Source organism: Dendrobates tinctorius, unplaced genomic scaffold (assembly GCF_039654945.1).
Source record: "Dendrobates tinctorius isolate UK_male_01 unplaced genomic scaffold, ASM3965494v1 ptg000007l, whole genome shotgun sequence".
In the NCBI taxonomy this organism is placed as follows: Eukaryota; Metazoa; Chordata; class Amphibia; order Anura; family Dendrobatidae; genus Dendrobates; species Dendrobates tinctorius.
The window spans coordinates 54,408,032-54,425,452 of NW_027361675.1; the positions used below are offsets into that span (position 1 = coordinate 54,408,032).

At 45.6% G+C, this 17,421-nt stretch overlaps 1 protein-coding gene across 2 annotated transcripts in view; it reads right to left on the reverse strand.

Moving 5' to 3' along the window:
* The window catches only part of CASTOR2 (cytosolic arginine sensor for mTORC1 subunit 2), a 275,537-nt gene that overhangs the window by 34,513 nt on the left and 223,603 nt on the right, over positions 1–17,421 (reverse strand). For both annotated transcript variants that reach the window (XM_073574914.1, XM_073574911.1), the window contains exons 4-5: positions 16,725–16,918; positions 107–239 (exon numbers count right to left, since the gene is read on the reverse strand). In XM_073574914.1, the coding sequence (XP_073431015.1) occupies positions 107–239; positions 16,725–16,918 (327 nt within the window). The remainder of the gene's footprint in view (positions 1–106; positions 240–16,724; positions 16,919–17,421) is intronic.

Consider the following 17,421-nt stretch of genomic DNA (forward strand, 5'->3'; position numbering starts at 1 on the left):
AGGTACCGAGAAAGCACAAACTAATCTCCTTCAGCCATAGTCACTTCTGTAGAGATGCTGCATTTTTTTTAATAAAAGCGATACTTTGTTTTTACATGGTTCATACCAAGCTTGGGTTTCACAAATCCATTTGTTACTCCAAGATTATCAGCAGCTACAGTTTCTCCATTCACCACCTGCAAAATGGTAAATTCTGCAGCCAGCGTGTGCATCACAAAAGGCAGATCCCTCTCGCGTACCTGAGAGAAAAAAAAGAAATGAACTGTCAGCTTCTTATTATTCGCAGGATGACAATTCACTCGCTTACAATTCACAAAACTTTATGGTCTGCAACATTACACCAGTAACAAAGTGAACTGAATAAAATTGCCCTAATTAGTGAAGGAAATAAGTATTTGATCCCTTGCTGATTTTGTAATTTGCCCACTGACAAAGACATGAACAGTCTATAATTTTAAGGGTAGGTTAATTTTAACATTGAGAGATAGAATATCAAGAATAAAATCCAGAAAATCACATTGTATAAATTATATAAAATGTATTTGCATTTTGCAGTGAGAAATAAGTATTTGATCCCTCTGGCATACAAGACTTAAATTCAGGTTAAGAGTCAAGATTTCACGCAGTGATCCAGCAATGTTTCAAGTAGAGATGAGCGACTTTGCCTTTTTTCGGGTCGAGTTGGGTTGCATGAAACCCGACTTTCTAAAAAGTCGGGTCGAACGAAATCGTCCGACTATAGGGAAAAGTCGGGGGTCCGACTGAAACACGAGACCCAATGCAAGTCAATGGGGAAGCAAAGTCGGCAGGGAGTGGAGGACAGGAAACACACCTACAGTGCCCATTTCAATTCCAAAAACATCAATTCTTAATACTTAAGCTTGGCAACCATAATTTACTTTATAATAATAGTTACGCATTGAAAACTGGGGGTTATTTGGCTAAAGTTGTGGGGGGGGGGAAGGGCTGGCGCCAGGTTTTCGTGTGCCCTGGGCCAAAGAGTGTCAGTGCGCCCTTTTAACACATACCACAATTCATAATGCTCCGATACGGCACAGAAAAATAGGTATAGTACAATGAAAAATACTACACTGCTTACATGACATGAGTGATATCTATTTTAAATTCTACAATAGCTCAAAAACCGGACAGTATATTACTCCATACAGTATTATGGCCACCACCTAGTGCGCCATACAGAATAATGAGCCCCATATATTTCTTCATACAGAATAATTGGTCCTATATAATGTTCCATACAGTATATGATGAGCTCCACAAAATGCTACAGTATATGTTGGTCCCCATGGATGATGCTCCAATGTCTTATGGGCCCAAATAATGCTCCATATATAATGGGCCCCATTTCTAATGCTCCAGTGTATAATGGGCCCCGTAAATGCTGCTCCAGTGTCTGATGTCCCCCATTTGGAATGCTCTAGTATATGATGGTCCCCATGGACGATGCTCCAGTGTGTTATGGGCCCAAATAATGCTCCATATACACTCACTGGCCACTTTATTAGGTACACCTGTCCAACTGTGTGTTAAGACTTAATTTCTAATCAGCCAATCACATGGCGGCAACTCAGTGCATTTAGGCATGTAGACATGGTCAAGACAATCTCCTGCAGTTCAAACCGAGCATCAGTATGGGGAAGAAAGGTGATTTGAGTGCCTTTGAACGTGGCATGATTGTTGGTGCCAGAAGGGCTGGTCTGAGTATTTCAGAAACTGCTGATCTACTGGGATTTTCACGCACAACCATCTCTAGGGTTTACAGAGAATGGTCCGAAAAAGAAAAAAAATCCAGTGAGCGGCAGTTCTGTGGCCGGAAATGCCTTGTTGATGCCAGAGGTCAGAGGAGAATGGGCAGACTGGTTCGAGCTGATAGAAAGGCAACAGTGACTCAAATTGCCACCCGTTACAACCAAGGTAGGCAGAAGAGCATCTCTGAACGCACAGTGCGTCGAACTTTGAGGCAGATGGGCTACAGCAGCAGAAGACCACACTGGGTACCACTCCTCTCAGCTAAGAACAGGAAACTGAGGCTACAATTTGCACAAGCTCATCGAAATTGGACAGTAGAAGATTGGAAAAACGTTGCCTGGTCTGATGAGTCTCGATTTCTGCTGCGACATTCGGATGGTAGGGTCAGAATTTGGCGTAAACAACATGAAAGCATGGATCCATCCAGCCTTGTATCAACGGTTCAGGCTGGTGGTGGTGGTGTCATGGTGTGGGGAATTTTTTCTTGGCACTCTTTGGGCCCCTTGGTACCAATTGAGCATCGTTGCAACGCCACAGCCTACCTGAGTATTGTTGCTGACCATGTCCATCCCTTTATGACCACAATGTACCCAACATCTGATGGCTACTTTCAGCAGGATAATGCGCCATGTCATAAAGCTCGAATCATCTCAGATTGGTTTCTTGAACATGACAATGAGTTCACTGTACTCAAATGGCCTCCTCAGTCACCAGATCTCAATCCAATAGAGCATCTTTGGGATGTGGTGGAACGGGAGATTCGCATCAGGGATGTGCAGCTGACAAATCTGCGCCAACTGTGTGATGCCATCATGTCAATATGGTCCAAAATCTCTGAGGAATGCTTCCAGCACCTTGTTGAATCTCTGCCACGAAGAATTGAGGCAGTTCTGAAGGCAAAAGGGGGTCCAACCCGTTACTAGCATGGTGTACCTAATAAAGTGGCCAGTGAGTGTATAATGGGCCCCATTTCTAATGCTCCAGTGTATAATGGGCCCCATAAATGCTGCTCTAGTGTCTGATGTCCCTCATTTGGAATGCTCCAGTATATGATGGGCCAAATGGATGATGCTGCAGTGTATGATGGGCCCCATATATCATTCTCCAGTGTATATTGCTCCCCAAAAAATGCTCCCAACATTTAAAAAAATTAAATACCTCTCCTCGCTGGGCACTGCTCTACTCTGGACTCCTCAGCATTGCCATTTTAAAGCTCTCTGCACTTGTACCGTTTCGGTAGAGGGCATACAGACGTGATGTCATCGCGCTCTGTAACCTGAATGTCACTGTCAGGAGAGGCGGAAGACGTCACGGTGGTGGAGCAGGGAGAGGTAAGTATTACAAGTGCTGTGGCCCTGAGCAAGCATGGGGGGCCCACTCGTGGGCGACGGCACTGGCACAGGGTCCCTCATTGTACGACGGTATGTCTGATGGCGAGTGGGCCCTCCCACCGGCAGAGACACGTTTGCGTACTATGAGGGGCCCTGTGCCACTGCCGTCGCCCACGAATAGGACCCCACCACCTGCTCAGGGAATCGGCACTTTCATCTGCACCTTCCTCTGTGTCACCGTGTAAAGTGGTATAGTATGCGGGAAGAGGCACCTGAGTTTCATCAGTGTCACATTTTGACTCTGTAGAGTGCGAGGGGAATGTAGTGCCGCGGGTCAATGTACCAGCAGAATCATCTAGCAGTGGCTGTGCATCAGTGCACTCCATCTCCAATTCATGTTGGACTGGGGAATTCAAAATTTCACTTGAAAACACAGGCATAGCCTGTGAAAAGAGCTCCATGGAGTAATCTGAAGTGTGGGCTGCCGCATCCATCACTTTTAGTGGGGGTGAAGGAGACAAGGAAAGGGGTGGTTCCTGACCAGAAGCCTGCACTGAGGACTCAGTGCTTGCATTTTTTTAAACTTCAGAAGAGGAGGCGATAGAGCTGGAGGCTTTTTCGGCAATGTAAGGCAAAACCAGTTCCTGATGCTCAAGGCTTTAAAAGCAGTTTACCTACTCCCAGAAAAGGGAGCCTTAAAGGCCTTCTTGTGCCAGCTGACGACACAGGCTCAACACCTGCTGCCTTAGCTACTATTGTGCTTTTGGCAATACCAGCACCAGCAGATGCACCACCACCATCAGTACCAGCTGGCCCCCCCACACCCACGTCCTCTTCCACCATACGTAATAATTTTTGTGAAAATGTACTAAAAATACCAGCAGATATATGGTATCATTTCAGAAGCGGACAGCTCTATACAGTCTGGGGATAATTGTAAATCTCCGTATATATTTCATGAGTCAGACACAGATGGTCGCAGGCTCAGTATGGATTAGACAATAGTATAAAAATTTGCAAAAGGGTACAGTATCACTAGATACAAGGTATATATAGTAAAGTTTAAACATACTGAATCTCCGTATAGATTTCAGGAGGCAAACACAGACGCTCTCAGGCCCAGTATGGATCCGACAACAATATAGAAAGTTGAGAAAGGGTACTATGGAGCCCCTGAGGGTACGGGCGCCACAGAGGTACTGCCCCTCATCCAAAAGGTGTGGTATCCCACCCTCAGGTAAGGAGGGATCACCACTCAGGACTCCTAACCCTGCACTCAACACACACACGTTAGTCAGTGCTTTCTGGGTGTACCCGGCGGGAGGATGGCCTCATCCCAGACTAACTAGGAAAGGGTGTTGGGGGTTAGTGTGGAAGGTAGGTACAGTGGGAGGAGCTTAGGTAGTGGAGTGATTGTGGGCATCCAATCAGAGAGAGCAAGCTGACAGTTGATGGGTGGAGCTAGTCTGAGATAAATGGATCTTTCTAGAGAGTTGTCAGTCGGTGACAGGACAGAGTAAGAGCAGGATTGCTGTGAGAGGGCTGAGGGTCAGAGAAGAGAGAAAAATCTTGTCCAAGCTCCTAGACTAGAAGGAAAGGGTCCATGGGGCACAGGAAGTGCAATAAGCCACCTGTGAAGCCCGTTTCTGGAGAAGGAAGGAGCAGGCCTCGTTGGGGAAGGTGGCTCCTGAAGGTAGTGGCGAATCCAGGGCTCAGCTAGAAAGACGGAGGCTGATGTAACTTTAAGTGCCTCAGTTGCAGCCACATTCAATACTCAAAAAGGCAGCAGTTGGAATAAAGGACCCCGGAGCCTGACCCACGTCGCCCGGTGTGATCTGTGGCTGCCAGCTTGGGACACTGTTTGTGAAGGCCCACAGCAGGAAGGAAGGGAGAGATCAGCGCAGAGACACGGCCTAGAAAGGATACACAAGGAGGAGTCTTGAACAGGTGTTCCTGATCTACATTTGAGTTTGCCGGACCCCTCCCTCGAATGACACAGTACCAGTCAGGTCATCTTGTGCACAAAACTTTTGAGGAAAAACTCAGAAACTGCACCCAACTGCGTCCTTGGTGGCTTTTACAACTCGCCTGTTACACACGCTACACTCACCATCACCGTCTCACAAACACCATCTCAACTGCCCCGGGATACAGCTCTGCCCGTGGAGAGCTTCATCATCTTGTCTACTTTAACAACGGCACAGAGGATCTGCATTGCAGAGTCGGCTACCCTAGCCGAGTACCACGGGTGGCGTCACGATCCCCCTTTTCCAAATTAATTATCATACCATCTTCCCCCTCATCTGAACTGTCATATTCTTTATTGGACACCCAGGGCCACGGACCGGGACCCAATCAGCACCGTGACATACTTCCCCCTTAAAAAATCCTGAAAGGCCCAGTACTGAGTAACCCCCGGCCCTGCATGGTATTTCATTTTAACACCAGATAACAGGGATATATTGTATAGTTTCAACATTATAGATCTACGTATATATTTGAGGTGGCAGACACAGATGCTGCCATGGCCAGTATGGATTCGACAACAAACTAAAAAGTAGAAAAAGGATACAGTATCACCAGATCCAAGGTATATATAGTATAGTTTCAACATTCAAAATCTCCATATTTATTTCAGGAGGCAGACACAGACGCTCTGAGGCCCAGTATGGATTACACAACAATATAAAAAGCAGTAAAAGGGGAATGGATCCCAAGCGTACTGCTGTATACAGGTCATTTGGCGATCTACATATATATTTCAAGAGTAACACACAGCCTCTCACAGGCTCAGTATGGATCACACCATAATATAAAAAGAAGATCCGCAAGAAATAATCACACGTGTGCCAATGTTTCAGGTGTCAATGATGCACTTTGAGTGGTGGATGGAGGATGAATTTCGGGCACAAAGGGTACTGGTTCAACAGATACAAGGTATATATAGTCTACTTAAAATACAAAAAAATTTCCGTATGTATTTCAGGAGCCAGACACATATGCTCACATGCACAGTATGGATGTGACAATAATGTAACAAGTTGAAAAAGGGTACAGTATGACCAGATAAAATGTATATATAGTATAGTTTAAACATTCTAAATCTCCATAGACATTTCATGAGGCAGACACAGATGCTCTCAGTCCCTGTATGCATTAGCCAAGAATATAAAAAGTATAACAAGGTTACGGTATCACCAGACACAAGGTACATATAGTAGTGTTTAAATATTATAAATCTACTTATTTTTTTCAGGAGGCAGACACAGATGCTCTCAGGGTCAGTATGGATTACACAATATAAAAAGCAGTAAAAGGGTAATGGATCAGAAGCGTACAGCTGCATAAAGTGTTGGGGTAAATGTAAATCTCAGTAGATATTTCCAGAGTCAGAAACAGACTCTCACTGGCCCAGTATGGATTAGACCACTATATAAAAAGCAGTAAATGGGTAAGGTATCACAAGCGTACAGCTGTATACAGTGTTGTGTTAATCTTAAATCTACAAATATTTTTCTGGAGTTACAGATAGACATTCACAGGCTCAGTATGGATTGCACAAGAATATAAAAACTTGCAAAAGGGTAATATTTTACAATCGGTCAGCTGCATACAGTGTTGGTGTCATTTTAAATCTCCTTATTTTTTACCAGAGTAAAAGACACAAACTCTCACAGGCTCAGTATGGATTACACCCGAATATAAAAATGAGAAAAAGGGAAATGTATTCGAAACGTACACCAGTGTACAGTGTTGGAGTACTTTGAAATCTTCGTTTATATTTCAGTGTCAGTCTGCCAGTCCAGACTCTCTGCTAGAGGAAGGTAGATGGATAAATGTACAGACGTAAAGTCGAGTGATTTTAGATGTTTTTGAATTTGTAATCACGGGAAAACTTCCCGGGAGAATTCGCAGAGGCGATGCTGACCCTCAATAACTTTAACTGTGGATACAGCTAAAACGTAAATTAGTGAAGAAAGGGTTGCTGTATCGCAGTTGCGTCGATCCCATCACCGTAACTCGTCTCCATCAAATTCTGATCACAGGGAGAGCTGTAGACATGGTCCTCACTGCCTATCATGAACTGTCTGGTCACTTTGGAGTGCAAAACACACAAGCCACAGACCGTAGGGGATTCTATTGGATTGCCATGAGGGAAGACATTGAAAAATGTTGGCAGGAATGTCACATGTCTGTGACTATGAAAAATGTGAAAGGGGATCATAAAGCACCATTGCATCCGACTGGGAGTTAACGTCCATTACAAATGGTAGCCATTGGTAATCTGAAGGTAGAGGCCAGCAGGACAGGACATAGCTACATCTTAACCATCATCGATCAGTACACCAAATTTGTAGTGGCCGTCCCTGTGACGGATTTAACTGGCCAGACTACACAGCGGTGGAGCAGGGAGAAGTAAGTATTGCAAGTGCTGTGTACCTGAGCAAGCAGGGGGGACCCACTCGTGGGTGCCGGTACTGGCACAGGGCCCCTCATAGTACGCCAGTGTGTCTGACGACGAGCGGGCCCCCCCACCGTTAGAGACACTTTATTGTACTATGAGAGGCCCTGTGCCAGTGCCGTCGCCCAAGGGTTGGGCCACACACCTGTTCAGGGCAACAGCACTTGCCCGGGTGCGGCAGGTGTTGACCCCGGGCTTGGGGTGGGGGGCAGCCCATTTCGGGTGGTTTAAAAAATGACATATGTTGATGTGTAGGCTGGACTTTCAGCTGCTGCAAATGGAGGAATTGGAGAAGTCAGAGGAAGAGGAAGACAAAAGCGAGCCTTTTTTCTGGCAACCTATGTGTTATCAGGGGAGGGTGGGACAAAATCTTTTGAAACCCATGCATGGTTCATTTTAATGAAGGTTAGATCATCAACATTTTGGGTCAACAGACAGGTTCTGTCAGGATTGATCCAGCAGCACTGAAGACTCTTTCAGATAGCACACTACCAGCAGGGCAAGCGAGCTCCTGTAAGGCATATTGTGCCAATTCAGGCCATGTGTCCAGTTTTGAGGCCCAATAATCAAAGGGGAATGACCTGTGAGGGAGAACCTCGATATGGGAGAAGTAGTTTGTAACCATAGTTGACAACTGCTGTCTCCTGTAACTTGCAATCGATTCTGTATTAGCTGTAGTGTGCGTGGGACTTGACAAATCAGACCACAACATGGTCAGGAAACCCCTGTCTCCAACGCCAGTTCGGCTGTAGGCACCACGAACACCTCTTCCATTTTGCCCACTATGGCTCGTGGGAGAACCAGCTCCGCTGCTGTGTGCTGTGATTGCCTCAAGCAACCTGTTTACCAGAGTTGCTTGTTTGTTAGCCAATATTAGCTCTAGGTTCTCCTGTGGCATGATGTTGTGTAATTTGCCTTTATAGCGTGGATCGAGGATGCTGGCCAACCAGTAGTCTTCATCCCTCATCATTTTGGCAATGCGGGGGTCCCTTTTTAGGATCCGCAAGGCACAGTCACACATGTGGGCCAATGTTCCAGGTGTCAATGCTGCACTGCCAGTGGTGGGTGGAGGAGCACTTTCTGGCAAATCCACATCCCTCCAGTCACGCACAAACCTTGTACCTGACTTTGGCACGCCCACATGTTCTCTTGCCACCTGAGAAACATCCTCCTCCCCAAAATAATCATCCCCCTCATCCTCCTCATCTTCCTCTTCCTCCACCTCGTCCACGCCAGTTCCCTGACCAGACAATGTCTGACTGTCATCAAGGCTTCCCTCCACCTCCTGTTGCTCCTCAGCTGCAGACGCCTGATCCTTGATGTGCGTCAAAGTTTGCATGAGCAGACGCATAAGTGGTAGGCTCATGCTTATGAAGGCGTCGTCTGCGCTTACCAGTCATGTGCATTCCTCAAAACACTGAAGGACTTTACAGAGGTCTTTCAGCTTTGACCACTGCACACCCGACAATTCCATGTCTGCCCTCAAACTACCTGCCCGTGTATCCTCCCACAAATGCATTACAGCCTGCCTCTGTTCGCACAGCCTCTCCATCTTGTAGCAACATCTATGATTAGGTGGTGCTTTGGGAGGTTGAGTGACCACTGCAGTTTCTGCAGAAAACTGGAGTGGACGTTTGAGCGACGGGTGTGCGAGCACAGTCTTCGCACCTTATGGAGCAGAGCTGTTAACTCCAGATATTTAGGAAGCACTGCACCACCAGGTTCAAGGTGTGAGCCAGGCAAGGTATGTGTGTGCGTTTTGAAAGGGATATGGCTGCCACAAAATTCCGCCCATTGTCACTGACTACCTTGCCTGGCTCAAGATGTAGACTGCCCAGCCATGACTCAGTTTGTTGATGCAATTACTCGGCCAGTACCTCCACGGTGTGTCTACTGTCGCCCAAAGACATCATTTTTAAAACGGCCTGCAGCCGCTTACCACTAGCCGTTCGATAGTGGGACACCTCGTGTGCAACACTGACAGATGTGGATGGAGTGCTCGTGCGACTGCGCTCTGTCGATGAGCTTTCGCTTCTGGAGGAGGAGGAGGGTCGAACGCCTACACCCAACTGTTTCCTATTCTGTGGGCTTGGCAGCCCTGTTCCACCGCCGCTGTCCCCTGTGGAGCCTGCATCCACCACATTAACCCAGTGCGCAGTGATGGACACGTAACGGCCCTGGCCATGCCTACTGGTCCATGCATCTGTTGTGAGGTGCACCTTTCCACTCACTTGTTTTAGTGCATGGACAATGCGGTCTTTCACATGCCGGTTGAGGGCAGGGATAGCTTTTCGAGAAAAGAAGTGCCGACTGGGAAGGTCATAGCGTGGGACAGCGTAGGCCATGAGCTCTCGGAAAGCTTTGCTTTCTACCAAACGGAAGGGCATCATCTCTAATGAGATCAGTTTGGCAATGTAGGCGTTCAAAGCCAGTGTATGCGGATGAGTACTTTCTGGTCCTACTCAGAGTGTCTGGTAGGGTGAGCTGGACTTGAGAGCTGCATATGGAGGAACTAGCATTGGACATGACGGACTGAGAAGGAGTTGGTGATGGTGAGGGTGTTGATGGCCTAGATTTAGTGTTTCCTCGCTAAAATATTGTGTTTGCGTGACTGGTTTGGCCTAGCGACGACACCTCAACATTTCTTGATGGTGGTGTGCTTAGCGGTGGCCTTACAGTGGGGGAAGTGATGGAGCATTGCCAGCTAACTTGAGTTGGAGCAGGTGCACATGTGCTACCTGAGCTTTTGTAGTCCGTCCATGCTTTCAAGTGCATGTTGGTTAAATGTCTAAGCATGCAACTGGTATTCAAATTTCTTAGATTTTTCCCTCTGCTAAAGGTCCTTCGGCACTTCTTACAGATAACCTTTGAGTCATCAGTAGGATTTTGTTCAAAAAAGTGCCACACTGCACTTTTCCTACTATGGTACAAATTTTCAGGGCTTGCACGCTGTGCTAATTTGACCATCTGGCCCAAGCTGTCCTGCAACTCTTTTAGTTTTCTTGCCAAGTTTTTTGACAGCTACGGGCCTGCCGGATAACCGCTGCTGCGATGACGATGCCTGCTGCGGATCCTTCTCCTGTTCTGACCTATTGTCACCAGCACCCTCTTCCCCCAATGGATGCCAATCCGGGTCATCAACTGGGTCATCCATGACCTCGTCTTCAATATCATCTGCACCTTCCTCTGTACCTTCCTCTGTGTCACCGTGTGAGGTGGTATAGTATGCGGGAAGGGGCACCTGAGTTTCATCAGGGTCTGATTCGGGCTCAGTAGACTGCGAGGGCAATGTAGTGCTGTGGGTGAATGTACCAGCAGATTTGTTTAGCAGTGGCTGTGCATCAGTGCACTCCATGTCAGATTCATCTTGGACTGGGGAATTCAGGATTTGACTTGATAACCCAGGAATGGTATGTGAAAAGAGCTCCATGGAGTAATCTGAAGTGTGTGCTGCAGCATCCTTCACTTTTGGTGTGGGTGAAGTACACAAGGAAAGGTGTTGTTCCTGACCAGAGGCCTGTACTGACGACTCTGTGCTTGCAGATTTTGTAACTTCAGAAGAGGAGGCAATAGAGCTGGAGGCTTTTTCGGCAATTTAAGCCAAAACCTGTTCCTGATGCTCCGGCTTTAAAAGCGGTTTACCTACTCCCAGAAAAGGGAACCTTAAAGGCCTTCTTGTGCCAGATGATGACGCAGGCTCAACACCTCCTGCCTTAGCTGCTATTGTGCTTTTGCCAGAACCAGCCGATGCACCACCACCATCAGTACCAGCTGCGCCCCCCCGCCCACGTCCGCGGCCTCTTCCACTAGACTTCCTCATGTTTGGGAAAATGTACCAAAAATACCAGTAGAGAAATGGTACTGTATGAGTAGCGTACAGCTGTGTAAGGTGTATGTAAGAAGTGAAATCTCCGTACATATTTTGTGAGTCACAGACGCTCACCCAGTATGTATTTCACCGTAATCCAACAAGCAGATATACGGTACTGTATCAGAGGTGTACAGCTGTATACGTTGTTGGTGAAACTGTCAATCTCTGTATATGTATTTACGGAATGTCACACACACACACACACTGACTCTGCGTAGATGTGACCGTAATAAGAACACCAGATATCCGATACTGTTTGACAATCGCACTGCTCAATACGGTGTATAAAGAAATGGAAATGTCCGTATATGTATTTATGCAGTGTCACACACACACGCTGACTCTGTGTAGATGTGACAGTAATAAGAACACCAGATATCCGATACTGTTTGATAATCGGACACCTCTATATGGTGTATGTATGGAAAAATGTTTATCTCCGTGTATTTTTTTACGGAGTCACACACATATAGCATGTATTTCTCCGTGATACGAGCCGGTACACGGTAGTGTGTGAGGAGCATACACCTCTTTACGGTGTGTGAAAAAATGTACGCTCAGTATCTACTGTGCAGAAAAAAAGGAATAAAAGGATTTTTGCTTTTAAAAAAGCACTCTGCACAGCAGTGTGTAAACAGCAATGCAGCTATCAGGGAGCCTTATAAGGAAGCCTAATCACCAACAGAGCTGCTGCACAAAAAAGTGTGAAAAAAATAAGGATTGGTAACTGTGCAGAGAAAAGGAAAAAAATATTTTTGCTTTTAAAAAAGCACTCTGCACAGCAGTGTGCAAACAGCAATGCAGCTATCAGGGAGCCTTATAAGGCAGCCTAATCACCAACAGAGCTGCTGCACAATATACAGGTGTGTTTTACAGTGACATTCGCTATCAGCACAAGCAATTTTTTTTACTTTTTCCCTGCCTAAACAATCTCCGTATTGAGAACGATCAGCAGCAACCTCTCCCTATGCTAAGATCAGCAGAAGTAAGATAGCGGTCGGCGGTCACGGCCTTTTACAGGCACTGTGACGCCACACAAAGCCAGCCAATCACTTGCATGCCCTTCTCTAACATTGTGGGGGCCGCTGCCGACGTAATTGCGTTGCCCACAGTGTGCCTCCTTCATGATTGGCTGAAAATAGGTGCTGGAAGGATTGTGGGAAACGGGACTTTGGCGGTCAAGTCGGCGACCTCATGGCCGACCTCACGCTATGGTCGGCTTTCGATCGGCGAAACCCGACTTTAGCAAAAGTCGGCGGATTCTGAATTTGGCCGACCCGTTTCGCTCAACTCTAGTTTCAAGCTATGGAGGAGCAGAAATAATGCTGGAACACCAAGTTATTTTTGACAAATTCTTTACTGATTTTTCCAGGCGTGACACTTCTTGATTTTAATATTGTACTGATTAGGGACCGTTACGTCTGACCTCCAGGCTCCTGGAGTTCTGCACACACACTACTCTCAGATGGGGTAGCAAAATTATGGTTACAGATTCCCTTCAGGCTATTGACTTGGCCTCAAAATGCCCCAGATCTCTATCTGATGGAGCATCTATGGGATGTGCTGGAAAAAAAAATACATCTGATCCATGAAGATCCCACCTTGCAACTTATGAAACGTAAAGACTACAGACACCTTTGTATGTTTTTTTTATGCATTGTATAAATGTGTTATGCAACATTTTTGCCATTGATTTTAATTTAAAAAAATGTAATAATTTGTTTAACAGCTTGCACACATTACAATATACTGCAAACTGCTCTACTGTCAACAGGGCCAGTTTTAGACATAGCGGGGCCCTGGGCAAAAGTTTAAAGTGGGGCCCCAAATGCTCACATATTGCACCAACACACAGAAGCATTTTGGTTGTATTTACATGCACTGAGTTCAGGCAGCTAAACGAGTGTGATCGACAATAATGAATTTGTTTGCCGCTTGTTTCCCGGCCTCTTTACACCAACTGAGAATGAGTGATGGGCACAGAAAGATCACTATTAGATCAATCTGTCCCCACAGCATCATGCCAACAGCAGCATATCTGCAGTTTTCACCAGGCGATGTGCTGCTGAGAACAATGATTTTTGTTTTGGAAAACAATATAATCACTCGATGAATAGACAGCATTTTGCTTGTTTAATATAATATACTCCATGCCTATATTTCCCCTTTTCACATGTAAAGCGCCATGGAATAAATGGCGCTATATAAATGCATAATAATAATAATAATAGTCTTTCACATAGCATAATGCATCCTATAGTCCTCCATAAAGTATAATACACCCCATAGTCCTCCACATAGTATAATACACACCCCATAGCCCTCAATATAGCATAATAAACGCCTCATAATCCTTCATATAGTATAATGCATTCCCCATGCTTCTTGATAAGGTATAATACAGCCCCCATAATAGTATAATGCAACCCATAGTTGTCAACAGAGTATAATGCAGCCCCCCTCAGAGCATAATGCGGCCCCCCCACACAGCGACTGTGGCAGCAGCAAAGAGCCCTGGTGCAGTATGTCAATTTGCATAGCCTGGGCCAACGCAGTACAGACGTGAAGCAAATCAAGCTTGCGGAGTAGGCACAGATAAAGGACCTCAGCACCCTTCTTAACGGTTTTGAAATGGCTACTAAGATGTTACCGCTGATGAAGCAGTCATCAGCATCACTATTCCAATCATCTACATGCTGGAGCACACTTTGACTAGTCTGAGGGAGGAGGTGGTGGTTGCAGAGGAAGAAAGGATGCGGAAAGGATAACAAGATCTCCAAGTTCCGGACTGTCGTCACACAAGCGTATGCCATGTGAGGGTAGATTACAGTGATCGAGAGGGGTTCATGGTACCAGACAAACTGGTGGTGCAACAATCAGAAGGTGTGTCCACTACTGTTATGTTCACAGTTTGTTTTAGTTTTTTTTTCTATGAAGCACCTAATATTCCTCTTATTTCTCCTCCTTTTGCTTCCTCCTGAGTCAAGACAAGCCAAATCTTTGGTAAATGGAGACTCTTATTTGGGTCTCCTTGTTGTAGCAGGGGTCTCAGAGCAACACTATACTATTTCTACTCTGGGGAAATTGATGCCACTTTAATGTTGTGTGCCGATATTTTTTGGAAATGTGGAGACTCCAAATTGGGTCTCCATCTTGTGGGTTGTATGTAGTGGAAAGCATCTCAGAGCACCATTATACGTTTTCTAATCTGGGGAAAATTATGCCACTTAAGTGGCGTGTGTCAATAATTTTTTGAAATGTGGAGACTCCAAGTTGGGTCTTCATCTGATGGGTTGCCTGTAGTGGAAGGGGTCTCCGAGCACCAGTTCTACACCTGTCACTCATCCACCTCTCACTGATCAATTTGCAAGCTAGAAATGCTGGGCCAGGCCCTGTCCCACCAATCCATACTGCGCCACTATAAAATTTCTACTGTGGGTCAATTAATGCCACTTTTCCTGGTATCTGCTCCTCATTTTTTTAAATGTTTGGACTCCAAGTTGGGCCTCTTTCATGTGTGTTGTCTGAATTTGTCAGGGCTCTCAGAGCACCAGGCCTACACCTATCACTCATCCACCTGTTACTGATCAATGGTTAAGATATAAATGCTGGTCCAAACCATGTCCCAGGCCCTGTCCCATGCATCCATGCTGCACAATTATACTATTTGTACTCTGAGTCAATTGATGCCAATTTTCCTGGTGTCTGCCACTAATTTGAGCTGTTTTGGCAGCTTTTAGGCCCCCCTCAAGGTGCTGCCTATGCGTTTGGTTTTGCCTCCCATTGAATTAAGTGGGGATCAGACAAGTTTAGTGAACATTGGGAAGTTTGCTGATCCTAAATGAACCAAACCTTAAAATATTTGCTCATCTCTACTTTCTACCCAGTAGATTCTTCTCTTTTCTCTCATTCCTGTCTTTAACTCACGATCCAGCTGCTCCCTCCTCCCCCTGCCAGGGACTTTTGAAGTTACTCGACTAGAGATGAGCGAATATATTTGGGTTCCCTCTTATTCGGCAAGTTATAGCGCTTGTCGAATAAGCTGCAGAGGAAACCCAGCTTCCTGGATCGTGCCGGCTGAACAGCTGATCGCCGCCGCAGCTGCATGTGTCGCCGCTGTGTCACTGTCACAGCACATGCATGGAGAGCCTGTGTGTTGAAGCACTAGTGAAGTGCGAAAACGGTCGTTTTCCACCATGTCTTATGTTTTTTTCTGAAATAATTATGGACCTGTAGAAGCGCTGATGAAGCGCGAAACGGTTGTTGTCCACCATGTCTCACGTTTTTTTCTGAAATAATTATGGACCTGTAGAAGCGCTAGTGAAACGGTCGTTGTCCGCCATGTCCCACATTTTTTTCTGAAATCCCTGCACCTGCATTTGCAATATTAGCACTACCACACTTTATGATATTGTCCAAGATGTTAAGAAAATAAAAATGGACTGATTTCCCGGCAAAGTGGGTGAGTGCTGACATTTCTTCTTCTTCCCCTTGGCAACTTATATTTTAGTTCATCACTTTTGATTTTTATTTTGTAATAGGGATAATCATTGCCGGATTTCCCAATTGGTGTTTGTTGCATTGGTGGAACAACTACTGATCAGTAAGTAACACCTATTCTGTGGTTTAAGGGCCTGTCACACTAAGCGATATCGCTAGCAATATCGCTATAACGTCATTGGTTTTTATGACATTATAGCGATATTGCTAGCGATATCGCTATGTCTGATACTTACCTCCGACCGCTCCCCTGCTGGTTATCGCTGATCGCGCGAGAACGTCCTGGACCGTTTCTCGTCGTCAGCTTCCTGCTGGGCTTCCTGTGGCGCCGACTAGCGACGCGTGGACGCGGGCGGGAGGACGTCAGGATCGCCTCGTCTGACAGGTAAGTAACGACCCCCGACTGCTGCGATGTCGCTGGTGAGATCTGCCTGTGTGGCAGCTCACTAGCGACCACTTAGCAATGCGTCATATCGCTGGTCGGGATCGCTGGTGCATCGTTAAGTGTGACAGTACCTTAAGTTATAATGGGATTATCCAGACAAAACAAGCTTGTATTGACTACATTTGTTAAAAGTATTGCCATTTATGCCACCATTCCTCTACTCGGAATCCCATTTTTCACCTTCCCAAAATAGTGGGGGTATGGTCGTGGGGGTTGCGAAGTGTCAACCCTCAACGAATCTAACATTAAAGGCATGACGATAGGGAACAAATTAAAAAAATGAATTACACCCTGTAATCAATAAAAACAAAGAATAAAAAAAGAAAAAGCATTCAAAAGTCTTACCAATATAAAGTCTGTTTGATATGTGGATAACATAAATACGGAGATGTTCTGGTCTGCAAGTGGTGCTATGACTGACTTCGCTATTTTGGTCACTCCAATTGGCTGGGAGCTGGAGGAGCTCCCACCTCCCGAGACCACATTAAGGGCTAACCATGTTGCATCTGCTACACTTAAATGTTCTGAAGATGGGAGTTCTGTGAAGAAAGATAAAAGAAAAACTCTGTTAAAACTTGTACAGCTTAGAATATGCATTTATTGCTCTTTATGAAAAACTGGTAAAAACAAATCAATAAATCCATTCTGGTAGTTAGTACAATAGAAATCAATAGGACATGACTTGGACTTCTCAGGAAAAGCTAAAGAGAAAATCCCCCCCCCCCACAAAAAATTTTTATCCGCAGTAGAGCATGTGTGTAGATATACCAGGTGTACTGACTAAGCTTCATCTCGTCTACACTTTACCAGCCAAAAATTAAATAGACCAGCTAGAAATTAACTCTTATGTCCTCTTCAGGGAGGGATTCTGCACTAATAACATATCCTGAAGAGATGATGTACTCACACTAAGACCAGTTTCACACATCCAAAATTCCCGATTCGAGTAAAGAAAACACTGTCTGATGTCTGGACGGACCACATTTATTTTGAACTGAACTCAAAAGCCACAGTCATATATGAAACTGTTGAATTCAGTTCA